This window comes from Arvicanthis niloticus, chromosome 21 (assembly GCF_011762505.2).
Source record: "Arvicanthis niloticus isolate mArvNil1 chromosome 21, mArvNil1.pat.X, whole genome shotgun sequence".
Taxonomy (NCBI): Eukaryota; Metazoa; Chordata; class Mammalia; order Rodentia; family Muridae; genus Arvicanthis; species Arvicanthis niloticus.
This window is the reverse complement of record NC_047678.1, coordinates 29,204,434-29,231,938: the sequence shown is the minus strand read 5'-3', so window position 1 is coordinate 29,231,938 and position 27,505 is coordinate 29,204,434. Positions and strand designations below refer to the sequence as shown.

The 27,505-nt window shown below is 54.5% G+C and overlaps 1 protein-coding gene across 4 annotated transcripts; it reads right to left on the bottom strand.

The window, feature by feature from the left end:
• Positions 1 to 710: 710 nt before the first annotated feature.
• Positions 711 to 26,596, bottom strand: Plxnb1 (plexin B1). 4 transcript variants are annotated; one of them, XM_076917371.1, is made up of 38 exons: positions 26,456 to 26,596; positions 21,733 to 21,785; positions 19,849 to 20,961; positions 19,004 to 19,186; positions 18,508 to 18,636; positions 18,292 to 18,392; positions 17,905 to 18,037; positions 17,525 to 17,681; positions 17,143 to 17,251; positions 16,945 to 17,053; positions 15,866 to 16,543; positions 15,564 to 15,686; positions 15,237 to 15,359; positions 14,857 to 14,950; positions 14,592 to 14,764; positions 14,291 to 14,442; positions 12,987 to 13,092; positions 12,674 to 12,810; positions 12,244 to 12,420; positions 11,917 to 12,052; positions 11,485 to 11,727; positions 10,689 to 10,865; positions 10,464 to 10,612; positions 9,680 to 9,780; positions 9,372 to 9,589; positions 9,106 to 9,284; positions 8,915 to 8,981; positions 8,594 to 8,740; positions 7,789 to 7,957; positions 7,490 to 7,593; positions 7,314 to 7,398; positions 6,777 to 6,949; positions 6,460 to 6,620; positions 6,229 to 6,376; positions 5,641 to 5,705; positions 5,443 to 5,518; positions 4,039 to 4,113; positions 711 to 2,866 (listed from the first exon to the last, which is right to left on the bottom strand). In XM_076917371.1, exons 3-38 carry the CDS (start codon positions 20,953 to 20,955, stop codon positions 2,762 to 2,764), a joined length of 6,369 nt encoding a protein of 2,122 aa, XP_076773486.1. In that variant the 5' UTR covers positions 20,956 to 20,961; positions 21,733 to 21,785; positions 26,456 to 26,596; the 3' UTR covers positions 711 to 2,761. The 4 variants fall into 4 exon arrangements, with proteins under 4 accessions (XP_076773486.1, XP_076773484.1, XP_076773483.1 ...); XM_076917369.1 differs by lacking the exon at positions 26,456 to 26,596 and adding an exon at positions 26,148 to 26,245; XM_076917368.1 differs by lacking the exon at positions 26,456 to 26,596 and adding an exon at positions 25,401 to 25,605.
• Between the last annotated feature and the right edge of the window lie 909 nt (positions 26,597 to 27,505).

Genomic DNA, 27,505 nt, shown 5'->3' with positions numbered 1-27,505 from the left:
TCCTGTGGTTTGGATGTGTGCTTTTTAAAGTATTCTATAGTAGCCTGACCATGCAGATATTGTAGACCTTATTGCCAACAGAAAAGACAAGGTAGACCTCTGCTGTGCCCCAGAGCAGTCCAGACCCTCTGGGCCTCTGCTGGCATGCTCTTAGGGTGCTGCTGCCCATTGCTAGGGCCCCAAGTGACTTACAAAGTGACCTCAAAGCTAATCAGACCCAGCTGTGACAGCCACAGGCACCCTTGTTCTGTTAAAAAGAAATATATATATATATATATATATATATATATATATATATATATGTGTGTGTATGTGTGTGTGTATACATATATACATACATCATATATATGTATTCTCTCATTATATATATATAATATATATAATATATATATATGAGAGAGAGAGAGAGACAGAGACAGAGTGTGTGTACTGGGTGTGGCGATGCTTGCCTTTTCTTCCAGCTCTCAAGAGACAGAGCGTGGTGAGTTCAAGGCCAGGCTGGTCTACACAGCAAGTTTCAGGCCAGCCAGCCAGGGAGAAATAGTGAATTCCTGTCTCATTTAAAAATGTGTTATCTAGTCATCTGAACAATCACCCCTACAGTTCAAGTAAAGAAATGAGAAACTTGGAGCCTTCACACACTGACGCGTTTTTGTGGGTAACAATGAGGGCGTGCCTTTGCAAACGGGAAGAGAGGACTGAGAGACTGATCAAACTATTATAAACAGTCTATATTGAAACTGGCCAGGCCCCAGGTGGGCAGCCACCAAGTCCTGTTGGCACTGGCCTTGCCGATCTTGGCCATGGTGATGGAGCGAAGACTTAGCTTCCTAGCTTACGTGGTAAGGTTTTTATTTTCATGACATCTTCTATCATGGTGTTCGGTGAGGGTGAGCCCTGAGTGACTCAGAGCACGTTCCATACTTGCCCGTCCCATGAGCACATGCCCAAGCACGCAGGTACATGGCCTTCCTCTCCAGGAACCCTCACCTCCTCACAGGACTCCTCAAGACTGCAGAAGCCCAAGCCTGGAGCAGAGGTGTGTCTCTGTCATCATGCCTGCCATGTTGACTTAAGGTGCCTCCCTCCCTGTACCTGTTTGAAGTCTAGCCAAGACCTCATTCCCCCCTGTCAGTCCTGTTCTCTGAGACTGTCAACAAGATAGTTTGTCAGAGCAGCCACTGGGGGAGGCACACACGTTCTGAGTGAGGATAAAATCTGAACTAAGACAACTGTCATTAGTACTAAAGTTCACATGCTCCCAAGTGAGGGCCTGATGCTGACCATCTGTCACTGTGGTTCCCCACATCTGGCAGGCAAGGGCAAGACGGAATCTGACAGAAACAGCCGCTGTGATTACCCCCGGCGTGAAAACCAACATGGCTCCTGCTATTTTGAAGACAAAGATTCTTAAAGACAGCAAGAAAGGACTCTTGGAATTGTATCATCCCATCTCTTCAAACGCTCAGGGAAGAGCACAAGGGTGGCCAGATTACTGGCTATACACATGAGCCAAGGGGGAGCTCTCTGAGGATACTACAACCCTTGCCTGGTAAAGCCAACAGCATTCTCAACCTCCAGCTGCTCTGACCCAGCAGCCAAGGGCACCACAGTAGCATGGTCTTGAAGCTCACCTGCAGCTTCAAACAGGAAAATACTACAAGACGACCACTACACAGGCAGGTGGGGGGCTCTGAGCCCCTGCCTTAGGCACCTCAACATGAACAACAATATGGAAACTGGAATCCAGAAACAGGGTCATGGACCCGAGACCCACACTGCCTGGAATCGCCTTTAATAACGCCTTGCTTCCCCAGTTCCTTTCAGAACTCATGGAACAGGAATGGAGAAGTTATCACGACCTGCAAGCAAGATGGAGGACAGAACCTCACATCAGGCCCCCAACTCTCCCTGAGCCATATTGTGCTTCAAGTTCTCCTTTCTGGGAAGTGTTGCCTCTGGCAGACCCTACCTAGGAGCTCGAGAGAGCTTGCCAGCCCTCACTGTGGCCTTTCACGGGGGTCAGGGGACCCTTCAGAGCATGACGTCCATGTCTCCCAGCACTGCCAGTTATATCTTAGCAGAGGGGCCGGGGAGACTGTACCATGTGTTATCCCGTAATGAAGAGCTGTGTCATCAGTGGGCCACTGCTCTCGCCTAAGCTTCCCCTGAAGCAGCTGTCCCCCCCCCCCCACCAGCCACCTGCACGACAGGGTGGTCCTGAGGCACCAACCCTGCTGAGGCAGCAGCAGCCTAGAAAGGCATTTTTTCTCTCTCTCTCAGGCCTTGGAACTGGCAACAGGGAACAAGGACAGAGGAAGCTAAGCTTGAGGTCAAGGAGGATGGATGGAGAGGACAGGGAGTGGGCGGACTCTCTTCCTTCCTCTGTGATTCCCAATGGGACACAAGTCAGTGCTCAAGAACAGTACAGTCTCCCCAGGGGCCTGGAGGGCCTACCAGACATTCTCTGGAAACAAGTTCCCAGCTCCCTGCAGGCTGGCATCACCCAGGAAGTAGGTCAGAGAGTCACCAGTCTTGGGGCAGGTCTGGAACTACCCACTGAACCTTGTAGGTGCCTGGCCTACAAGGCAGGTACAATGGGGCTGAGGCTGTGAGCTGGTTCCACCAGGAGACTAGGAGCCACCTTTCATTAAACTCTGCTTGTCAGTCACTACAGGCATCTACGAAGGTGGCCTCTCCCTTGAGATTCCAGGGCTGCGCAAGAGGTGCTGAGACAGCAGCGGCCAAGACTCCCTGGTCCCTAGAGATCTGTGACCTTGTTTTCTACAGCAGCAGCAATCTGCTGGAGCCGGTAGCCCAGCTGCATCTTCTGGGCAGTGCCATCCTCCTCCAGGGCAGTGATGATCTGAAAGGCAGGACCAAAAGAATCAGAAGAGACTTCTCTGGACCCTACAGTCACCACAGGTAGACTTACTAAGGGGCTGCAGCATTTGGGCAGGGTAGGCAATGGAAATCCAGTGTCTCGCAGATATAACAGTGAGGCTGACTGTGAGTCTCACTGACGAGGGTGAAAACCGAACGGTTGCCTGGCTTGCTTTTCTAGGGTGTCTGAGGCATGGTCTCAGCATAGCCTAAAGCACAAACTTCCTGCCTCTCCAGTGTTGACACAGTTGGGCACCTCCACACGCAGATGTTCCAGAATAGGCCGTCAGGGAATGACACAAGCCACACCACCTAACACTCTTCCCTTGACATGTTCATTTTGTGTAGCAGCCAGCCCTACACATCCACTGGCCTTCTCACAAGGTCTGTCGTAGCCAGCCCCGTTGCCCTTCCTGCCAACTAGTGGCATTTCATGGTTCTCTGTGCCAAGACCAAGAGGATACAGTTTGGGGGACAGATATGGAGGTTGGGGAGAGGAGCTGCCTCTCCTGTGCTCCAATAGGTGGAGGCTGTGTCACCTCTGCCTGCCTGTGCTGGGGCTGGCTTCACACTGTACAAGGCTGGGGATCCTTTGCTTGTTGTTACCAGACCACTCAGCTGAGACCACGACTCAGGTTTCTGTGTTCTCAACGCCAGGCACTGGAGCCACATAATTGTGGTAATTCTTTAGGCACTCATAGATTGACTAACAGTGACACAGATGCACTTAGAACATCAAGGCTGGTCAAGAGAGGCCCCAGAAAGACCCCTCCTGGTTCTGTTGTCCCTTTATCTACCCTCATCCTGTGCTTGACACCTCACCCCTGCTCCCATGGTTTATGACCCACAGTCCAGTCTGTACCCACAAAAGCAGTCATGCCCAGGACAAGGACAACTTTGGAATCTAGGAGAAATGGTAGCTAGGTCGTCTTCCGGCACATCCCATGTACCATCTCCAGATCCTGGCAGATTCTCTGGATGCTCCCAACCACCACAACCACGCCTGGGAAGCCCCACTGCAGAAGCAGGATGGGGAACTGTGAGTACAGGGAGAGCAGAGCCAATGGCACTAATCCAGCCTGTGGGACTCTCACTCAGATTCCCAAGGAGCACACTGAGTTCTGTTAGCCCTGCAGTCGGCCCGGCTGTGCTCACCTGGTCATAGTACTTGTTGATGTACTTGTAGAGCTCGTGCAGAGCTACTCGCGCCCCGAGGTCAGCAGAGCAGTTCTAGGGAAGAGGGCAGATGGAAGTAAAGGAGATGGAGAGGCTGCGGTGGGGAAGAGGCCCAGGACCCCAGCGAAGGATGAGATGAGAGAAGGGGACCTGAGAAAGCACGGGCCCTGAAGTGGGAACAGAGCCCAAGGCAAAGCATGGTGACAGCTCAGGACAGGACAAGGCCAAACCTCCGTGGCAGGAAGAAACACCAGGACTAGCTTCAGCAGGGCTGGAGCTTCCACTGAGCCCTGCCTGCCTCTCCCAGTCAAGGCTAAAGCTAGACATCCCTCCCACTCATTCCAAGTGACTACAGGGCCGTGGGACTAGGAACTGCCTGGGAACTCGGCACAATTTTGCTCTGATCTTACTCAAATGTTTCCTGAGACCATTCCAAAGCTTTCCGTGAGGACATCAAGTCCTTTTCTAGATGGTACTTTGGGGGGGGGGGGGTTAGGGTTAGGGTTAGGAGAAATGGTAGCTAGGTCGTCTTCCGGCACATCCCATGTACCATCTCCAGATCCTGGCAGATTCTCTGGATGCTCCCAACCACCACAACCACGCCTGGGAAGCCCCACTGCAGAAGTAAGTACACTGCAGGGTAAGGGGGAAGAGTTTCAAGATAAGGTTTCTCTGTATAGCCCTGGCTGTCCTGGAACTCATTCTGTAGACCAGGCTGGCCTCAAACTCAGAAATCCAGTCTAGACAGTACTAATGGTGCAGCCAAAGTAACTCATGGAACTCTTAGGGGGACCAAGAAGGGTTTGGCATAATGTACCCCAAAAGTATAGCTGTGTTGGTATGGGTGTTCTCATAGTCAGTTAAGGAATAGTTCTCATGTGGGTGTGGAAGGTGAAACATGTTCCAGAACAGTGGGTAACATGGCCAATAAGTCAAAGGCTGGGCTGGAGAGATGGCTCAGGGGTTAAGAGCACTGACTGCTCTTCCAGAGGTCCTGAGTTCAATTCCCAGCAACCACATGGTGGCTCCCAACCATCTGTGATGAGATCTGATGCCCTCTTCTAGGGTGTCTGGGGACAGCTACAGAGTACTCATCTAAAATAAATCTTTAAAAAAAAAAAAAAATAAGTCAAAGGCTTAGAGTTGCCTCATCCACTCTGTAGACCCCAAGGCTGCATGCACACAAGCACCTGGTAGACCAGACTAGGTGACAGCTTTCCAATGAGACCCCTGGTCATTCTAATGACATGACAGGTCTGGCCTTTTGCAGGAAGACAGGAACACTCTGCCTGTATGATAACAGGGTGTGTCCTCTCCCAGGTAGATCACAGAGGGGTGACAAGGACCTCTCTACAAATGAGACGTAGGAAGGGGAGGCCTTACCCGGGACAGCTCTGCCAAGACTGAGTTCATCTCTTGGTCACTGGCTGGGACAGTCTGTCTGATGTCTGCATAGTACCTGCCAAAAGGTCCGGGATGGCAGATGATAAATAATCAGAACCTACTTCCTTGGTCCCACCAGGGCCCACCTAGGGCCTCAGCTGCATACCTGCCTCTCCAGACCCACTCCCTCCCCAGTACCTTTCCACCATCTGTTTGTAACGGGGAATATCTCGAGCGTACAGAAGCTTGTTGATGGGAGAATCCTGGATGCCAGCAGGAGGGCAGGAGAGAAGGAAGGGTCAAAGTTCAGAAGGTCATCAGCTCCTGGGGCTCCCAATATGATCAGTTTTATAACAAAACATTCCAGAAACCTCCCAGTTCCCAGCAAACCAGGACAGTTGGTCACACTGACCCACTTCCTTGTTTTTCTTATGTTACCTTTGTGTTTGTATGTGTGCATGTATGTGTGCAGGTCAGAGGACAACTTACAGGAGCTGGCTGTCTCCTTTCAGCACATGGGTCCCAGGGACTGAACTCGGGTCATCAGGGCTGGCAGCAGGGGTGCCCCCCTCCACTCTGCTCATCCCGAGACTGACCATGGCCACTTTCTAGGGAGCATGTGGGATGAGGCCTGCCATGGTAATGCCTTAAGTCAGAGGCTGCCTCAGACCATCTTTTCCTTGCAACTTTGAGGAAACCCTGAAGATCTGTGCACCAGACACTCCATAGCCACCAGCTATGTGGGTGACCCTATTGTCCCTGTTGTATCCCTTCCAGCCTGCTCACCCGGCCCAGCTTGTGGTCGGCCAGGGTGCAGGCATCCATGAAGGTCTGTGCAATGACAAGGAGCACCGCGTCCATGTTATCTGAAGTCTGCACATCGAACACAAACTGTGGGTTCTTGATGATGTTGATCCAGAACCTCAGCGGCAGGCTGCAAATTGGGGGAACGGGGGCCAGTGACTATGCTGTGGAGGCCGAGGCCGTCACATATGTCCTGAGCCGTTCCTCCCATACCTGTTGGTCTTCCAGATGTGGATAGTATCCTGGTCAGAGATGCCATGCTGCTGGGCTTGTTCATCCAGCAGGTCAAAGAAGTATTTCACAGCCAGAGGCACAGGGCGGCTGGTGCTCAGAATCACCTGGAACAGGTCATCCACAAACTTCTGCAGTGTGCCCTGTGAGGAAGAGAAGGAAGCAGAGAGCCCAGTTAGGATGGAGTCCTGGCATCAGCCAGCCTTAGGCAGCTCATGGCACCCCCCCATGCAAGCCCCACACTACCCCCATGTCCCATGACAGCCCAGACCCCATTGTCCATTCTCTCCCAGACCTACCTTCATGGATAACAGGCGTGTCAGGTAGATCTCAGGGATAGCCTTGGCTCGCTCACGCTCCCCACCCCGAAGGCTGCCCCTCCTTGGCCTGGGAGGCTCTGGTTCATCACTCGGCTTTACCAGGTGCCAGGGCCGGATGCCCCCCTCATCTACATCCTCCAGCATTGGGGTCCCTATGCCAAGATGTAAGAGTTTGGTGGCCCTCGCATGGTGCCACCTCCTCTTGGGAACCCAAGTCCAGTTAACTCCCCCGGAAGTGAGGGGACCTGGGTAAGGCTCCTCTGAGAAGAGAAAGATACTAGCTCCACCTCAGTCCACAGGGCCTCTCTTGTTCCTCAGGACTGGGCAATACAAATGCAGAAAATTACAATGAGGAAGAGGAAGAGAAAGAAGAGGGGGGGAGGAGGAGGAGGAAGAAGAGGAGGAAGAGGAGGAAGAGGGGGAAGAGGAGGAAGAAGAGGAAGAGGGGGAGGAGGAAGAGGAGGAGGAGGAGGAGGAGGAAGAAGAGGAGGAGGAGGAGGAGGAGGAGATACTCACGTTCTCCAGGGACATAATCCTGGTTTTCCCTAAGAATATGCTTGGTGAGGCAGGGGACAAGGGCCACCGTTGCTCCATCTGGGACCTGCTAACCACAGCTGTGGTCACCAGCTGTGACCCTTCTGTCAGTCAGTCTTAGCCTACCCTACTCAACCTTCAGCTCCCATCCTTCCCACCTTGTAATGCTGTAGTGTATTCAGACGCCTCCACAGACCCTGGAGTTCAGAAGTGACATCCTCATCAGAAAGGATAAGGTGCCCAGCCACGCCAGACCGCCATTCTGTAAGGGCAAGAGAGGACTTGGCACGGGGCTCCCAGGATCTCTTCCTGCCATGCAGCCCATCTTATCCTAGGTGGAGACATGGCCCCTTCACCTGGGGCTAGCCTCACCCATGCCCTTGAAGGACCAATCTTGGGCCAGCTCAGGCCCAACGCCATCTCAGGATCCTCAAACTACCCGGCTCCTAATCCTTACCAACATCCAAGGTGCGAGAGTCGGGCCGCTGGGCAAGAGGCACTCCCTTATAAAGCTGGTCTAGCATCTTCTCCTTGGCCTGGGAGATGGTGTCACAGTCCAGGACTTTCACAGGTACACCCTGGGCTTCTCCTGCCCCAGGCCCCACAGCCAGAAGAGCATTCAAGGTCTACACAAGAAATGTGAGATTTCAGGATTTGTTCCACATGCTGGATGACCAAGACACAGGTCAAGAGCAGGGACAACCATGAAGAAACCACAGCCCCCGAGCCCACTCCGGTACTAAGCAGTCCTTAACTCTCTTCACCTGTCTGCCTTTCACTTGATACAAATGCTCATGGGGTGACTAGGTGAACCCCCAGGTGAGCACCCAACCCTCTTTTATGCCTGAAGGAAGTGTGTGTAAGCCAGGACTCCCTACACAACATGGACAAGGAGGGTTGGGTCCTTCAAGGAAACCCTTGTGAGTAACAGAGAGGAGCTTCAGGCAAGTCTGTGGAGTGCCTACTGGTTTAGAGGACAAGGCTGCATCCCTGGTGAAATGGCAAGATTCTCTGGCACAGCACAGATCTGTGGTTCCATCCTAAGTCAGGGACCCTCTGAGCTTCCCAATTTTCAATCCCACAAAATGAAGAGTGTCACTCCGTGGAAGAAGGATGTTTACTAGCTTGTGGGAGACTATGAGTTCCTACCACCATTAAATGAATAACAGCCTCCCTCCAGCAGGGAGTGAGAAGTCGGGTGGGCTCCATATCCAGGGCAGACCACAGGCGGGTACAGACTGATGGTGTAGAGAACCCCTTACCAGGGGACGGTATTCCACATCCTCTCTGAGCAGGCGGTTGTCATTCAGTGTGTATTTGGCTTTGCCAGTCACACTGTCCACGGGGCCCTTGTCCACTTGATGCTTAATCCCTCTGAACAGCATATACAGAGGCTCTCCTACAGAGTCCTGAGAAAGTGTGGGCAGTCAGGGCCTCTGGCAGGAGGCAAGCATACACGGGACATGTTTTGTTGGGTAATGTCTTTGCTCTGGCACAGATGCGCAAGCTAAATGAATTGCTGGAGGCTTAGTGCTCTAAAGGGCCGGACCCTCCCTAATGAGGAGCTGTCAGCCCTCCCTCACCCTCACAAAGGTGTAGAGGCAGATGGACATCCAGTTGGTGAGCAGCTTCTCCACCACGGTCTCTGTCCTGAGAGACAGGAAGGGAAAGCCAGGTTCAGCAGGGACTCGAGGACTCCATTCCACACGCTCCACACCCAAGCCCCTGGCTCTACCCCTGGCTCCAGCTGTCTGTCACCCTGACAGCCACTTACCTGCGCAGCATCAGCTTGGGGTTCTTGGCTACATACTGGGCTACCAGGTCACTGAGCAGTGTACGAAGGATGTCTGTGAAATATTCAAGCTTCCCGTGAAGTGCAACAGTGAGCAGAGATGCCACGTAGGCCCGGTCCCGAGCAGAGAAGGTACGCTGACTCTCCAGTGTGTGGATGAACTAAGGCCAGGGAGAGAGTGAAGGGGAGGTTTAGAAACAGGGAGACTAGGAGCAAGAAGGGATGGGGCAGCCTGGCTGGGAGCACACCTTGGTAAGGAAAAGCTTGCTGTTTAGCAGGTTGGAGAGCTGCCCCAGGCCCTGTTCCACAGTGGGTCGCCTGCTGTCAGGCACACCGAGGTCCCTGTGCAAGGGTGACTCCCGGTGCCCAGGGAAGAAGACCCTCTCAGCATACACTTTGTAGTCAAGGAAGGGGATGCCGCTGCCAAGGAGGTCACTGGTGAGATCGGTCATCTCTGTCATGAGGTCTGTTGAGCACAAGAGTGTCCAGTGGATCCCATGTGACCAGAGCAGCCTTGGGCAGAGCCCCAAAGGCTACTCCCGCTCTGGAGCCGCACCTGTAAACTCCTTCTTACAGCGGTCCCGCACACTGCTCTCCAGATTCTCCAGCTGGATCTGCACTTTCTTATAGTCCCTCAGGGCCTGCTTGCTCTTCCTCCTACCAGCACCAGGTGCAGAAGGGAAAGGTCAGCAGGCCAAAGCCCTTGCTAGGCTCTACTTGGTTCAGGCCTGTTCAACTCTATTCCAGGCCAACCCCAACCTGGTCTACCAGTATAACCTGACCATGCCCAAGCCAGCCTGACCCAAAACAATCTATCCTGTCTCGTTCCCATCAAACCACATCTACCCATCATTCAGCCTGAGTTAGCAAGCCCTGGACATACATGTCATATAGAGCCCACAAGCTGATTTTATAACCACAGGTTTGTTAGAACTCAGCTATACTCAAAGGTTTATATATTGTTCATGCCCAAGGGCTGAACTGAGTATTGCGGGAGACCGCCAGGCCTGTTCCCTTATGTAAAATATTTGCAGAGTGGCGCTAGAGAGATGGCTCAGTGGTTAAGGGTGCTGGCTTCTGCTCTTCCAGAGGACCCAGGTTCAATTCCCAGCATCCACATGGCAGCTCACAACTGTCTGTTAAGTAACTCCAGTTTCTGGGGATTTGGCATCCTCATACAGAAATATATGCAGGCAAACACCAATGCACATAAAATAAAAATAAATCTTAATATATGTGTACACACACACACACACTTCTTGCAGAGCCCTGCTCTCATCTGTGCCTTTTCTGTCCAGCCATGCCATGCCTACTTACCTGCCACAACTGGCTCTACCCACCTGTATATGAGGACAATGATGATGACACCGAAAGCCAGGAGAGACGTGCCCACTCCCAAGCCCACTTGGGCTGCCACAGGAAAAGCCACGGGGCTCTCACCATCGTACTGCACATGACCCAGGGAGAAGCGCAGGTTCCCCATCTGTACCTGCATGAGAAGCTACCTGTGAGCCAGAGCCCCAGAGAACATAATGCCCAACCTTGCCCAGGTCCTGCCTACTGACCGTGAACTCAGGCAAAGCATCTGGTGCCTCTCGGAGGGCATGGTGATGTGGCAGGGGCTGCTCCACAGGGGGCTCACAGTACAGGTGGTGCCGGGTCAGCGTCTTTACCACACAGGGCCCATCTCCGATCATGGCCACCACCTCTTCCTTAGACATGGCGAGATCCAGATTTTCCCCCTGGAACATTGGGTCACTGATTTGTTTCTCAGAACACTTACCGCCTCAGCCTGTGTTCCCAAATGTGAGAGGGATGGTCCTAAGACTATCTTTCAGCCCTGTTTTCCCTGTGGTTGGAGTGAACGGTCACAAAGGTGTCCCTCAGACTGCTCACCAAGACTTCTTTGTGCTTTCTTACCTTTCTTCTCACAGCTGAAACTCTGGAGAACCTAAAACAGTTCCCCATAGCCTGGGCCATTAACGGAGTTACCCTCAGCTAGGTGATGTTGGATCGTCTGCCTGTGGCCTGTCCATGTGTCTACACATGTATGGACTACTTACCACGTATGTCACAACAAGGGTCTAGTATTATCCACATAAGCTCAGTTGCCAAATGAGGATCAGCCTGTTACCTAATGTATAACACACTACCCAATTAGTGAATATGCCAAACCATTTACTTAACCAAACAGATCCCTTCAGGGAGCATGGGGACCCAGGCCACCAGTCAAACCCCTGGCAGGACCTGCTGGGTCCTGTGCTGTACCAACCACTTCAGATTCTCTCAGCCTGCTCTTTCAACCCTGACCTCTCCAGCATATACATACTGTTCTATAGAAAGCCCAAGAAGGTATATTACCTCCACAGAGAACACACTCCCTGGCTTGTGCCGGAACGGTGTGGTGGGATCCTCGGGGTTGAGGGAACGCAGGGTGGGATCAGCCTCATAGGAGAAGGGTGTGGGGCTCAGTGCAGCAAAGTCAAAGACCATGTTGTCAAGGATAAACTCCACCTGGACCCAAGGGTCCTGGGGTGGGCCAGGGAGAGCAGGTGTGTGGCACATGAGGAGGTGGGAGGAGTTCACAAGACATGGCTCCTCAAACTGTAGAGAGGACGAGGGGTGATCAACTGAGGCACCTCGTGAGATGTGAGGCTGAGCAAAGGTGGGAAGCATCTCCTTTGGTACCAACTACCCGTGGCTGCCCATGGGTGAGGGGAGAGATGGCCAGCCTGGTGCAAGCAGGAGAGACTCATGGGTATGCTACTGAATGATGGCTTTGGAGCCACGTACTTTCTCACGGACCACCTGGTGCTTCTGTCCAAGGCCCTGGCCATGCTGTAGCACTCTTGGGACCACAGTCACTCTGATTCTTGGCATCTGTACCACATCCAGATTCTGGCCACGGACCCATATCTCACGTCCTCCGCTGAAACATAGCCCAGGAGCCATTCATGACTTGCATGGCCCAAACCCAGCCAGCTCAGCCCCAAACCCAAATTGGTTCATTCATGACCCATTCTGTCAACAGTAAGGAGTTCACAGTCTCTATTCCCCGAACCCCACCTCCCCTATTGTGAGAACTGCAAAGACCTTCCAGACATGCATTGGCCCCCACACCTGAAGAAGCTCTTGGCGGGGCCCACTGAAGTGATGTTGGGGTCTGACGTATACTTGAATTGGCCGTGCTGAAGCTTCCGCTCAGTGGCTCCAAACAAGACAGTCACTGGAAGTTCGGCTGGCATGGGGTATGGGCTGGTCTCGCAGTGTAGCTGCTCAGACTGCTGCTCCAGGAGCCTGAGTGGAAGGTAGAAGATAACCCAGATCCAGGAGCTAGGCACTCACTCAAATCTTGGCTCTTAGGTTCCTCACACTTTCCACTGTGTAGCTCTGGAAGCTGTACTTCTACCACAGCCCTGGTTTCTGGAAAGCTGGCTAGAACCTTCCGGGGGTGGGGGGCAGACTTAACCCAATCCACACTGGCTTTTCCCAGCACCCCATCTCCTCCCTGGGGTGTGTGGGTTTTGTAGAACAAGAAAGTGGCCCTTACAAGTGGCAAGGCTGGTCTCCAACCACCACACGAATGTCCTCTAGCCGCCCAGTCAGGAGTTTAGAACCATGCAGAGTAAGGTGGGTCCCTCCAGCTCTAGGGCCACGGGCTGGGAAGATGGAGTGTACTTTTGGATCCTATAGGAAAGAAGTTGGGGACAGATAGACAAAATCAAGATGACAGAAGCCAGGGCACCTCAGACAAATAAGGGAGCCTCAGGACGGGGAGCCTTATGAAGGCAAAACCAAATAGCCTGAGGCATCCGCAGAGGGAGAGGCCTACAGGCAGCTGGAGTGATTTAGCATTCACACACCTGATAAGCAAAGTTGAACTCTGAGACACCGTGTCCTCTTCCAGGCACCTCCACTGCCACAGCACCGGTCACCTCCTCTCCGCTGGTTCCCGTGATGCACACAAGACTGTAGGCACAAGACAGGCATGCATGGCAATACCAGGCTGCACAGAAGTCCCTCAGAGCGACCTGGCAGATCCTCTTCTGGCCACACGGCCAGGTGTTCTGCCTTCCCCATCCTCATAAGATGTGCCAGCTGTGTCAGCACTCTGGCTTTGAAAGCAACCCATTTATGGCACACCAGCAAGCCTTGGCATCGGAGAAGCCACACTCCTGCTTCAGCCATTCAGGCACACCCTCTAGCAAGTGCATTTCCCTGATGTGACAGAGGTTTACAAAGGAGCCCTGGAGAGCTGATTTGTGGTCAAGCAGGTGGGTAAGAGAGCCTCACCAGCCACCCCCAAGTCTCCCTTACCACTATGTGGTCAGTACCCACTTGCAAAGTGATGGGAACTCGATCTGATCCTAAGCAAAAGATCCCTAAAAGCCTCTAGTCAGAATAGGGGCGGATGTGAGCAGTCGAAGAAAATGCTGGTTCTTAGCCAGAAAACAGAAGCCTGGGGCACATGAACTCCCAGAATGTTAAGTCTACAGTGGTTAACATTGTCACGGTTATACAAATACTGGCAAAACAGAGCGACTGGTGTGAACTAGCCAGGGAGGCTCCAGCATAATACATTTTACACTTCATAAATCACTTCATAAATTACCTAAGTCTGGCGGTTCTAGAATTATTAATACCGTAGAGGGTCTGGAAGTTCTCAGTTACCAGCTGGAGGAAAAGGGCATGCTTCTGCAAAGTAACCGCTTGGTTAAAATACAAATTATGGAGCTCTACGACAGTTGTTCTGAGGGGACAGTAAGGGCTTGCCCTGATATCGTGCCAGGTTTGGTCTTGCTGCTTGTGAACATCTCCTGGAGAATGTTCTACATCGCCCGTGGTACTCTGAAGGTGTGCCACACAGCCTCTCCTGAGGGCCCAGCCAGGGCAGGCCTTGGAGAAGTAATACATCTAAGAGGAGCCACCAGCAAGCTCCAGGCAGTGATTCTGCCCGACAGACTAAAATGATCCCCAAGCAGCCTGGGCCAAGGCTCTGCAGCTATACACAGGAAGCCAGAGCTCCAGGCCATGGTAACCCAGCACTAAGGCCCTGACACCGTAATCAAAGATGGGAGAAAGGCAGGCAGATACATGGAGGAAGGAGGTCCCCAACAGGAAGCCATCTAGCCACAGTGCCTTCCCATGTTGGGCCCAAGCAGCTCACCTACTGGAGACATCGTATTCCCCTGCATCCACAGCACAGGGCACTCCAGCCACCCTGACCATGTCCAGGACGTCCTGTACGTGTTGGCCCAGGTTGGAGCCCTTGATAGTGACACGGGTGCCTCCGTCTATAGGTCCAGTCAGGGGCTCCACCTGTTCCAAGACAAGGACATTCACCTCTACTTACCTCTGGTCTGAGGCAGCCCCCACCTATTTTGAGTTCTGTGCATCCACAATACGGACATCCTCCCTCTAAGAGCAGCCGTGAGGAAGAGAAAGGATGTGCCAGCACTCCAACATACCGAGTGAATGAGAGGTGCAGGGCACTGAGTAGCCACAGTCTCGGCTTCATTACAGGCTTCCCGGGCTACACAACGCGGATGCTCCCCTTCACACCACACACAGTCATACTGAGGCATGGCAGTTTGGCAGCGGCTGCAGTCCCCGTGTCCCACAGAGCAGTCATACAACACCACTAGAGACAGGGGGAATGAAATGTAATACAGAGAGAGCCTTGAGGAGCCCTGATACCGCAACAGCCCGCCCTGTGGTCCCCGGGCGGCTCACCGTGCAGCCCATCGGCGCTGTCCACACGCAGACCACCCGCCCAACGCAGGAACAGCCCCACCTGGAGTTCTGGCTTCAAAGCTTCATAGCTGAACTGGAGAAACAGGAGTGAAGTCAGAGCCTAGAGTCTGGGTCAGGCCTGGGGTGTGGCTCAGAGAAGAGACCAAAATGACTAGTTAGGGGAGCAGAGTCTCAGGCCAGAACTGGAGTTCAGGGATCCCAGGGTGAAAGGGCAGGAGATCAGCAACGGAACGGGAATACAGAACCCTGACGAGAGACAGGGACCCCACGAGGCATGTGGCTCAGCCGGGGTGTCCATCTACTGTCCAGGGTCAAAGCCTGGCCCGCGGCCAGCGTCTGTGCCCACCCGTGGTCCGCACCTGGTGCTGCTGGCACTTGGCACGGCACCAGGTGTCTGGAGGTGGCTCACACTCCACCTGAGCCTCCACCGCCACCTCGAGACCCTCCAGCTCCAGCACACACTCGCTGCTCCTTGGGCCATCCTGGGGGCAGAGGACATGTCGCTCAGGCATCTGAGAAGCTGGGCCCTGTAGGCTGCAGGACAGGCCCTGCCCCAGTACAGCCCAAGTCGGAAGAGAAAGCTGGGGCTGGCAGTGTCTTCTTCCTGCTTTCTAAGACTTGGGTAGACTCTGTCAAGTAGTCAAGCAGCTTGAAGGGAAGGTTGCTAGCTGGATAGGCAAACACACCTGGAAGAGCCACAGGTTCCTGCCTCGAAGCTGGACTTCCCGTTCCACATGGACCGGTATCAGCAAGGAGCCTTGGACAGTCTCCACACAGGGGCAGGAGCTCACCCTCTGATTCACCTCTCCCTGCAGGCACCAAGGGTGAGGCAGTCTGTGGCTCCCACCCTGACCGCCTCAGTCCTCTACCTTGCTTGGCTCCATGGTAACACTCTGTCCTCACCCTCCCAAAGGAGAATCCCAGGCTGAGGGGAATGGCTGTGTCTCCCCCTTCCCTCCCGAGGCCTCCTTCCTGGGCTGGACCTCACCAGCTCCCAGAGCCCGGGGGTGTCGTACTGGTAGTCGAGGCTGGACAGGAGGATGAGGGGGGCAGGAGGGCCCTCGTGCTCTGCTGAGTCTCCATCACCTGAGAGGAGTGTGGAAGTGGAGAAGGCGGGCGTGTCACCCCCCATCCACTCATCCGCCTCGGGCAGCTCGCCGCCTCCTTTGGTGAGCCAATCCAGAACAGGCTTCATGGAGCCAGTGGCCCCTGGGAAAGTGGTGACTGGAACAGTGCCAGGGGGCTGCTGGTCCAGAGCCACCATGGAAGGCAGAGCCTCAGGGCCAGGCTCTGCAGGGGATACTGCAGCTGCATCTGAGGGGAATGGGTAGGAGGCCAAGAGGTCCTCAGGTGTGGTCAATGGTCCCAAGTTAGTGGGTGCGGGGACAGTGGTTCCAGGTATGGTAGGGGGGTCAGGGGGGAGGGGCTTCTCGTGGAGAGGTGACTCTGTGGAGGTAGGGGAAAGTATGGGGCCAGGACCTGCCCATGGGCCCCAGAGGCTGAGCCGGGAAGGCTTGGCCCCAGGTAGGACATCTGAGGCTGTGGAGGGGGCCTTAGGCTCTACTGGGAAGGTGTTGGGAGTAGGAGTGACCGTGGCTTTGGGAACTGTGGGTGGGAAAGGGGTGAGTACATCCCCTACAGGAGGGATTAGGGGGAGAAGTGGGCTCTGAAGGGGAAGGCCAAGACAGACAGGAAGGCCACTCAGCAGGCAAGTGCAGGAGCAGGCAGGCAAGGGTATATTAAGAGGGGAAAAGACCGAGGAAGAGAGAAACAAAAACATCCCATTAATTCTCTAAGGCAGAAACACAGAGGGCAGGCTCCGGGGGTCTGTGCTGAGGTGGAGAACCAAGGCCACACCTCTCGCCTCTCAGCTTAAATGTCCTCCCAAAACAGATGGGATGGACAAGCAGCATTCTCCAGTGAACTGTCACACAAAGCAGCTGGGGTGCTCAGGACAGAGCTCCACAGGAGGCTGGGAGGCACACAGATCCCAGGCCATTAGAAAACCCTCTCCCTGGGAGCCCCTAACTCCACCCCCACCATACTGCATCCTGGAGTCCCACTAACCTGTTGGCTTGCCACCATAGGCCCAGCGTCACATGAGGCCTTGTGCGTGCACAGCTGCTGCCACACACACCAGTTACAGCCCCAGCGGCTGCTCACACAGGCCCGGCACCTGCGCACAGTGCAGTCAGTCAGTCATGAACCAGAGACTGTCAAAGGGGAGGAGCCCAGAGCTGGGGACAGGGAAGGTAAGGGACTCACGGTGCAGATGGGAAAAACTCAGTAACTGCCATGCAGTCATAGAAGGAGAGAGAGGTGTTGGCGATCACCACAGCACCAAACCTGAGCTCCACATTCACAGAGATATGGTCTGCAAAATGAGGAGAGCCAGAACTGAAGGGTGGGGATGGCTGGGGAGCCACATGGAATGAGGCTGGTACCCCAAACAGAGGCAGGAACTAGGGTCAGAGGACAAAGTTCACAGGACATAGCACCGATACTGCGGTCCTGGAGCCAGTAAGGGAACTCGGAGCACACCCAGGACTATTTCTGGAGTCACTTCTCATCCCAGTAAGACCTCTTAGAGCAAGATGGAAGCAGGGCGGGGCTCCCAGGTCCAGGGCTGGCCCCTTCTCTCACCCACCGGCTCCTCTCTGCAGCACTGGGGCCTCACGAGGGTCTGGGGAGGGACACATCACACCAGAACTTGTCAGTAGAGCAGGACTCTGTTGGTCTCCAAAGTAGCAGAAATATGACTCCCCTGGCCAGAGAGATGGCAGGCCTGGCACCGACAGGAAAACCTACAGAGAAAGCCAAGGGCACACTTTGGCACCATTTTCATAGTAAGCTACGAACTCTCATTTACGGGCCTCAAGTACACACTCTGGCCTTGATTGATAACAGATAGAGAAACCCAAGGCCTAAGAGAAATGGCTGAGCAAGGACATGTGGTATTTGATGAAACAACACAAAAATCCAAGGTCTCCATCCATCTCCATAGCTCTCCCCACTCTGATCATTCACCTCTCTCCTCTCTTCCCGACTGATATTTGCAGGGCTCACAGCCACCACTCGAAGACAGCCCAGTTCTGACTGGAAGCTCCAAAGCCACTGCTCTGGACCCTGGTCCCTTGAGCACTCCGACCGGCGACTGCACCTAAGAAGAACCAGCACATAACTATGACCCTCCAGCAGCCACCAAGGATTCACATAGCAGAGACATCTATAGGCCTGGGACCCTCCCTGGTCACAGCCCTTACATGGAGTTGATACCAGGCTCTATGGCAGGGAAACAAAGCCCTGGGTAGGGGATAAAGAGCTGGGGGCTGAGAGTCAACCGACAAGGTCAACAGTCTTGTCTAAGGCGGTTACAAAGGCACAAGCCCAGGTTGGGGATTTGGTAGAACTAACCTGCCCAGGAGTACACACCATCCACAGTAAGGGTCTCTGTGAGCAAGGCAAGAGGCACAGTCCAGGTGCTGAGCACAAGGGGCCACGGGAACCTTCACAAGCTGTGACAGCAAAGACGACCTGAGGCTTGCAATCTGAAAGCCTCACCTATGGGTCGCAGTACCTGCCTAGAGACCCCTCCCAGCCATCATCCCCTGGCCTGTGTCCAGGACTTACAGTAGTCTGAGTTGCTACATAGAGATGCTCAAAGGTACCATCAAAGGTAAGATCTCTGTTCACGGCAGATCCCGGCTGGATGCTCTGTTTAGAGTATGGGGCAACACTTCTTCCAGGGCCTAAGTAGACCTAAGATGAAAGACCAAAAGGTCTGGCACCAAGCCCAAAGCCACAAACTTAAGACCTTCCTCCATTTAGAACTGAAACAATTTACGAATAAGAATTTTCTCTCTGGACAGGTGTGGAGGGAGCCTTCAATACTTGTACTCTGGAGACAGAGACAGGCAGATTCCTGTGAGTTTGAAAACAGCCTGGTCCAGACGAGTTCCAGGCAAGACAGGTTACTATAAGCAGCCTTGGGTAAGGTGTATGTGTATGTGAAGAAAATCACAGGTAAATACCACCCAACCCTCAGAGGAATGGCGAAGACAGCTGGGGTGGCACGTGGCATGTCACACATCACACATCCCAGCCTCAGAACTTCCAAAGGACATACCCTATGCAACTGTCCTTGACTGTCACCCAGGAAAGCAATAGTATGTCCATCCTCCATGGTGACAGCCACAGCTGTTAGCTGAACCCCTGGCAGCTCCAGAATCGGTGTGGCTTCCAAAGGGACACAGCTGACCATGGGACTGGGTGTGTGGTCCGAGCCACATGGAAAAGCATCTGGGGTGTCCTACAGGTAGCAAAAAGCATCACTGAGACCCTGCCTAGATAATCTCCCAGGACAACCACCACCTAGGCCCTAGTCTCTGCCAGCCGTCTGGACAGTCCTGCCTTGGGCAGCATACTACTGTAGCCTGCTCCTCAGCCTTACCTCAGTGCACTTCCATCCCAAGTTTCTAGTGGTTCTATCTCCTCTTCCCCGCCCCCCCCACCTTGTCTGTGGCCCCATCTTCTGCCATCCCCATTCTACCCTTTCCCTAGAGCCCCAAACACTCTTAGCTGACTTCTACAAAGTCACTTCTTATCATAAATTCATTTATTTTATGAGTACACTGCTATACTATCTTCAGACACAACAGAAGGGGGCATCAGATCCCATTACAGATGGTTGTGAGCCACCATGTGGTTGCTGGGAATTGAACTCAGGATCTCTGGAAGAGTAGTCAGTGCTCTTAACCACTGAGCCACCTCTCCAGGCCCCCGAAGTCACTTCTTTGGCATCCAACTCAAGCTCACTCCTGTACTGCTCCCTGCCAAGAGGCCTCTTCTTGCTTAGATCTAAAAGGAATCTAAAAGGAAGCACCTGGCACCTGTCATGAGTGTCACTCCACCTAGTCCCAGCTCCCCTCGGACTTTCTGGGCAAGTGCTTGATGGCAAACGCCTAGACTCACCACTGGCAGCTGTGCACAGTCGGAAATGACGTCATATGCAATGTCGGCCACCTTGGTCCCGTTCTCAGCACGGCCTTCCCGGGTGTAACAGGCATCTCGAGTATAGTTAGCAAGCTGGTCTACCTCATCCAGGGGGAAGGCACAGAGCACAGAGGTTCCAGATGCCCCTGTAGATGCTGACAGGGGCCAATCCACAGTGGGAGGAGCCACCGAGGAGAAAGCTGCAAAGAGTACTTCCCCACGGGCCACCTCCTTGGATGTGGCTACAGCTGCAGCCTGGAGAAGACCATAGGTACCACCCTGGCAGGCCAGGGGCAATTCCACATAAGAGTAGTAATGCTGGTCCTGAAGGCACACGCGGGACACATAGGCACGGAAAGCTCTAGAAGGGGCCTTCAGGTCTCGCCTCAAGAACAGGAAGTATGCACTGGCCCCACGTACAAAGGCACTCACGAAGTGGTGGCTGTACTCGGAGAGGCGGCCCACTGCCAGCTTGGCTGTTTCTTCATAAGAGAAGGCAGCTTGGGGGTCCGGTGGCCGCAAGGCTCGGGTTGTAATGGGAGGAATCCCACCACCTACACCTCTGCTAGTGTAACCCCGCCCCACAAACAGGAGGGGCTCCCCTGCCAATCCCTGGGCCACCAGCCCCACTGTGCTGACTGCAGGGTCATTTGCAGCCACATACTGTGTGTCCCCAGGTCGCTCTGGCCGTAGCAGCAGCTGACTGATCTGTCCCAGGCTCCGTAGCTCACAGATGCCCTGGTGTACGCTCCCACACACTACCAGAGCCTCTGGGCTCACCAGGAGCAGCTGGTTAGGGTTGTTAGTAGGCTGGGCTTGGGGACATTCATCAGGTATCACAGGTGGCAGGCAATCCCGGCTGTCATTCACAGGGCCTGTGGACACCACGGCTTCCAGCTGCAGCCCAGGGCTCAACTGGAACAGGAAGTTGGTGGCCCCTACATAGAGGGCACCTGAGGTGGGATCCCTTGCCAAGTGTTGTAGATGTGTGCCATTGGCAGTGAAAGCAGCTGGTAAAGAGGACTGCAGGGTGACGACACACCCGGCCCAGAACACCTGGAGAAGAACTGGGCCGAGGACAGACATGGTCACCTGGCAGAGAGAAGGGTTGGGTAAGACTTGAATGACCAGCAAAGTACTTGGAAGCCACTGCTAAGGGACAGGACTGTGGCACCAAGGACCAAGATACTTCTCCTAACCTGGGCCCTAACTTCTCCTAACTCAGAGATTCCTAGTATTTACTAGGCCCAGAGGCCCAGGGTGATCCCAGATCTGCAGTTACTGGGCAGACACAGGGACATTTCAACCCCACCCCTTCTCTGTAGACACTATGCTCTCAGGGGACCTGTACCTGCCTATACTCTACCCTAGCTCTACATTCAATATTGTTCCTTCTAAACCCTGCTCTCTGAGTCAAGTGAGGTGGCAAGGTCTCAGAGGAGGGAGAGGGCCCCCTCTCTATGGCTGATGGAATTCTTGGGTAGGATTAGGAAGTCTTATAGACCACCAGCATGTCATAACAAAGCAAGAATTAGGTGCAGGGGTGGGTGTGGTGGTGCACACCTTTGATCCCATCACTTGGGAGGCAGAGTCAAATGTATCTTTTTGAGTTTAAGACCAGCCTGGTATATATGGTAAGTTCCAGGACCACCACATAGAAAGACCCTGTCTCAAATCAACAACAAAAGAAAGAAAAGAATTGGATGCAAGACCTTTTAGGCCAGGAATCCAGAGGGTGATAACCAGAGGACCAACAGGCCATGCTAGGATGAGCAAAGGTGGAAAGATGGGGCCCCACACTGGGGAAACCTGGGCCGCAGGGAGAGTCAAACTATTCTCTGTTTCGGGGGAAGTCTGGCTCACCTGGCAGGGCCGGCTGGATCAGCAGACAACGGCATGACCTGAGCAGGAGTCACCTAGCCAGTGGGGGGAAAGCAGAGTATGAAACTGGGGGGCTGGGCTGCAGGCATGTGGGAGCCCTGGACTCCCCTCCCCACTACCCAGTCTGCCTGTGGAGCCCAGCCTAGCTTGGCCCTCAGCCACCAAACACATTCCATAGAGGACGCCTCCTCAGAGCCCACACGGGGAGAGGGAGGGCGGCAGAGCCAGGCACCCAGGGGCCTGGGAAAGGTCAACTAGAGAGGAGCCCCATGGCCATCTGGGCCCAGTCAGGCCCCCAGCACTGCAGTCCCTTCTCAGTATTCTTCCCATCCTTTCCTTACTCTGTTCTGTTCTGTCAAGGCATGCAGCTATATACCATTCACATAAGCCACGGGCCACCCTAACCCAAATGGTACCAGCATAGAAACAGATACACATACACTAAGATCTATGTATACAACCTACCCTGAATGCATACAATTGCACACAAACACAGGAGCACTTGCACATACGGACACACAACAATGCGTGTGGATGGGACCTACGCACAGTAGACGCGTACACACAAACACAAACATGTCACCCAGGGCATATATCTATGCCCAGACACCACATGAAGTCATACAAAACTCCGCCCCCTACAGACATTGCACAGACACATCGGATCCACCCACCAGAGACAGACACATACCACCCACATTAGATTCCTACACATACAGACTCACGCACACTTCCCTGGTTTCAGCACTAAGTCCTAGAAAGCTGTGGAAGGCAGGCCATCTCCCGGAATTTTCTCTCCTGCAGGTTGTAGAGTCAGAACCCAGAATGCAGTATGAGTGGTGGGCTGGGGACTCTGAGGAAGTGGTCATGCCTGCTTGTGCCCTGCAATCCCAGGTCCAACCCTAGGACCTCTCCAGACTTTTGAGTGCCTGCTTTCTTACTTTGCAGGCCCTAGCTAAGGCTCCTAAATCCCACACCTAAGTAACTATGGCAACTCTACCTTTTCCATACTCCCGTGGTCCTCAAGCAGGAACACAGAGCTTGGTTATGGGACAAACTATTCTACACTGAGAAACACTTTCCCCTCCTTGTGCCCAGGCCACATTGCCCAGGCCCTCCCACCACCAAGCTGCCAGGCTGTCTATGTGGAAGACTCCCAGAGTTCCCTTCTTTGCCCCTTGATTGGCCCATCTATCAGAGGCTGCGGCAAGGCGCTCCTGAGGCTGCCCTATCATAAACTGGGCTGGGCACAAGGCTAAGAGGAAGGTCCAGCAGCCTGGTGGGAGCAAGGACGCTGTGGTCACAGCCCAGTGGGAGCAGGGGGCCATGGCCACAGTCTGGCTGGGCACGGCTCCCAAAATAGCTTGGGGGTTTCCATTTTTAGTGTGCAGAGAACAGGGCAGCTCTATGGGAGCAGGAACAAGGCTGCCTCTGTTTGCCACCCAAGGAGGTTGGGGGGGGGGGGGAGAGGCTGCAGGGAAAGTCTTGAACCCAGCCAGAAGCTCGGGACTGTGGCAAGGCCAGGCTACTAAAAAGCCCCCCACCTTGTTTCCAAGGGATAGAGAGGCCGAGTTTCTTCCTCTGGGAGAGCAGAAGCCATTCTCTTGCTCTCTGCTAACTCTCCCACCACCTTGGGCCACAGATGGGCCTTGGGCACAGGGTCCCACAGTGAGACCAGCACTTGCTGTTTCATTAGCTTGTAAATGTTTGCTCAGTGCCTACTGCATGCCAAAGTTTCTCGGCCCTCAAGGGTCAGTAACAAAGCCACTCCCCAAACTGAAGTTGAGGGGAATACACAGAGAAATGTGAGGGCTCAGAAAAGCTCAGAGCACAGGTCAGAGGTTGAATCTCTAGAAGAAACTACGTCAATAGGGCTACATACCACAGCCAGGGGAGGACAAAGGAGAGTGACATTTTTCTCCTCCACGCTGGCACACAGATTTCACTGAACTTCAGCTACATGCCACAGAGGCATCTCTAGTCCCTCCAATCTATGAGGACCCCACTGGAATTTCTTTCAACAAGAGGAGTGCACACACTCAGGCTTTTGGGGTACCCTCAGGCTGGAGAAAGGTCAAGACCCTCTCTCCCACACCCTCCCTCATACATACCCCTCGTTCCTGATTCAACTGCAGGCTTGTTCTATTCCTCCCTGCCACCACCAAGGGCTGTTCCCTCAGCTTGGAATGCCCACTCCCTCTGTCTCCCATTACCTCCCACGCCCTGCCATCACCTCCCTGGGGAGCCTTCCTAGGCCTCCCAAGCTCCTTGAGGAGGTAACCCTGTGTGGTGGATGAAGTGGACACGCCCAGCTACCAGCCAGACCTATCTATCCTGCTCTTCCTTGGGCTCTGAGCCTCAGATTTCCCATTTGTGGGAGGGGAGGAAGGACTGCTCTGATCAGTAAATGTAGTAGAGTGTACCTGGCATGAGTGGGCCCCAAGACCATTTTATTCTGTTCCATCCTCCCACTCTAGACAAGAGCTCTTTAAAGGCAGAAAGTACCCGCTTTTAATAAGAAAGCCCCAGCAACCAGCAGACCCAACGCAGAGCAGGTGTTCCCTACATGGTGAATGAACCCCCACTTCACTGCCAAGGAGATCCAGCCAGGAGGGGTAATATGGCGCTCACACTGCTTTCCAAGCCTCTTGGCCTCTCAAAAGGCAAGAAATTGGCCCAGTTTTATTAATGATCGGTCTAGAGCTTATTTGGAGTCAAGCCTCACGTCCCTAACTTGCACTGCCAGTATCTCCTCCCTACTCCCCACATCTCAGGCTGTCCAGGCTCATCGCCAAAGTCTAACTAACTCTGCCTGTGCCCAGGCCTGCCCCACAGGCCTCTTCAGAGCCCATGTTCCCGAAACCCTTCGGCAGGGCCCAAGACTGGTTGCCTGACTTCTGCAAAGGGCAAGCACCACCTAACCCCCTCCAAGACGGCTCACATATTCAGCCTTTCCACATCTGCACTTGTCTTGTCTGGGAGTTGGGGAAAACTGGCCTTCCCTTTCAGAGCTCTGCCACCCACACCCCGGCTCCCTTCCCAGTATCCACTTAAAAGAGAGTCACTTTTTCTCAGTGAAGTGGTGCGCACTGCACACCTGCTTTCTGGATGTTGAGTAGGGTAGAAGGGAGCCATCATTTACTAGACACCCGCCATAAATTAAAGCGCTCGTCAAGCACCGGCTGGGTGTGTGGGTACCGAGACAGAGTCCCAGTGTTAAAAGGCTCGTGGTCCTCCTTTGTCAGTCTCAGCCTGAAGTGTTTGTTATCCTATGGGGACGCCTCCACTTCCCTGCTTCGGCTCATCCTCAACCCTCCTCCCTCCACCGCGCCACGGGACAAAGACCCCACCAGTGGCCCAGGGAGGGCGGGGAAGGGGCCGGCCGGTCCCGACAGCGGCGGTGGCGGCAGCGAGGAGGGGGCGCGGAGGAGCAGCTCCACCTCCTCTGTCTCCCAATCGCGTTACAGGCGGTGCCGCCAGAGTTTGCCTTCGCGCGCGCGAGTGTGGTCCCAACTCTGAGGACCGAAGCCGCCCACCACTCCACTCTGGCTGCCCGTGCCCAGCGGGATCGAGGCCTCGGGCCGTTCCACTTGGGTGCGCGCGGCTCTCGCCTCCGCCCCCGCCTTCCCTGCCCAAGTCCCGCAACTCACCGCACGACCCTCCTGCGGGATGCGCGCGGCGGCGCGTCCGCCCGCAGCTCCGGGCTAGCTCAGATCTGCGCGCGGCGGCCTTCCCTCCCCTCGGAGGTGGGTCTGGCGGAGCCGCAGCTGTTACCCGGAGACCGAGGGGCGGAAAAAACTGCGCCCGCCGCCCGCCCCTCCCGCCGCGGCGCTGCCTCCGCTGGGAACAAAGGAGACAAAGCCGCGTCGGCCGGCCCGGGCTCCGCTCCTTCCACCCCCCCACCCCCCGCCCGTCGGGCCGCCCTCCCCCCGCGCGCCGCCCGGACCAGGCCGGAAGCAGCCGGGAGAACGGGGGACGCGGCCCCAGCCACCCGGGACCCCACATTCCGGTCCCGCGGGATCCGAGTTTGTGAAGGGCCTGGGGGGGTTGATCAACCCCCTCTCATTAAATGGGGGCTGCTGCACCGGGGCGGTAGCCATGGCAACGCTGCCGTATAGGGTGAGGAGCCTAGCCCGGAGCGTGGGCGGTCCGCCCCGCCCAGCCGGGCCTCACCTGCGCGCTGCTTAGGACCGAGAGGCTGCGGCCATGGTTGCTAGCCTCACGCCCCGGCTTCCCCCGTCCTGCCAGAGTTCGAGGGACTTGTACCCACACCTGCTCTGCCTGTTCCATAACCACCATCTTTACTACCCCCAACGCACCTCACCCAGCGCCTGGAGCGCCCTCATTCCCTTCTAGATCCCGGCCCTTGTGGCCATCCACACCCCAACTTTCTTCACCTGGTCTCCTAGGCGCCAGCTTTCTCCTCTTCTCACCTGGCCCTGCCCACCTTTCCTTCTTTCAATACTCCACAACACCCAACCTCTCCTTCCGGCCCCCACCCTTGGCTGTTTAAAGAGAGCCCGGGCTTTGGACCTGAGTTTGCGCCATCCCTAACCCATGTAACCTGACACCCCTCCCCCAACCTATTTGCTTACTGACAAGTAGGGGGTGATAGCACCCATAGCTGGGTTGTGAAAGCAGGGCATACTGGCTGCGAGGTGTAGAAGTAGGGTCTTAACTTCCTTCCCTCCTCCACGGCTTGTACCTGGAGCCATGCAGAACTCAGAAGCTTTGAGCAAGTCTGGACTCCCTCCTTGGAAAACACCTGGATCTTCCTGGGAAGGAAACTCTGGTCAGAGGCTCTCTTCTGAGGGCGTCTTATGCAGAGCCGTTCACACCCGGGCTTGCCAAAGGCAATCTGTAGAGCCAGGACGTAACCCATCCTGAGGGCTTTTGAAGGACTTTGGCTCAAGGCCATTGGTAGAGTGTCCAGAAAGGCGAAATCTGCATATACGTCACCTGGAAGCCTCTAAGGTTAGAGGGCTTCTAAATCGGGGAAGCCCGAGGCTTCCGTGTACATATCTGCCACTTCACTAAGAGCTGATGCTAGGTTTCTCTACCATCACGCCCTCACACTCCCATGGGGGGTGGGAGGTAGATGCTGGTTTGATTTATGTCAACTTGACAGAAGCTTGAGTTATCGGAAAGAACTTCAGTAGGAAAAATCTCTCCATAAGACTCCCCTGTAGGGCATCTTCTTAATGATTGACAGGGGAGGGCCCAGTCCATTGAGGGTGGGGCTACCCCTGGGCTGGTGGTCCTGGGGTCTGTAAGAAAGCACAGTAAGCAGTGAGCAGCACCCCTCCGTGAGGTTCTGGCCCTGCTTGAGTTCCTGTCCTGTCCAGTGTTCCTGTCTGTCGGTGGTTAATGTGGAAGATTCAGCCAAATAAACCCTTTCCTCCCCAACTTGCTTTTTGGTCATGGTATTTCATTGCAACAGAAACTAATTAAGACAGGGTCCTTTAGCTCATCTGCCTGCTTTCCAAAATACCCCTCCCTTAGGCCCCAGATCATCCCTCCTCTTCCTCCACTCCCACCCCTGGGCTTTGAGAACCTAATCCCAGTCACCTAGCACCTTGTCAGCACCACCATGACAACCCTTCCCTGACACTCCAACTGTCACCCCAGCACTCCAGCTCCTTCCTCCCCACCCCCAGCCCCTAACCTTATGCTCCACAACTCTCCCAAACCTCTCCCTACCCCGACTAGGACAGGGTGTACCAACTCCCTCGATTACTGTTGGCCTCCCTACTAA

Excerpts from the sequence above, each read along its gene's own strand:
- Plxnb1 (XM_076917371.1), bottom strand. The coding sequence starts at position 20,955 with ATGTCTGTCCTCGGCCCAGTTCTTCTCCAGGTGTTCTGGGCCGGGTGT. Across the intron at positions 7,399-7,489 it reads ATACACTACAGCATTACAAG|GTCCCAGATGGAGCAACGGT; the intron begins GTGGGAAGGATG and ends TGTGGTTAGCAG. Across the intron at positions 6,377-6,459 it reads CACATCTGGAAGACCAACAG|CCTGCCGCTGAGGTTCTGGA; the intron begins GTATGGGAGGAA and ends CCCAATTTGCAG.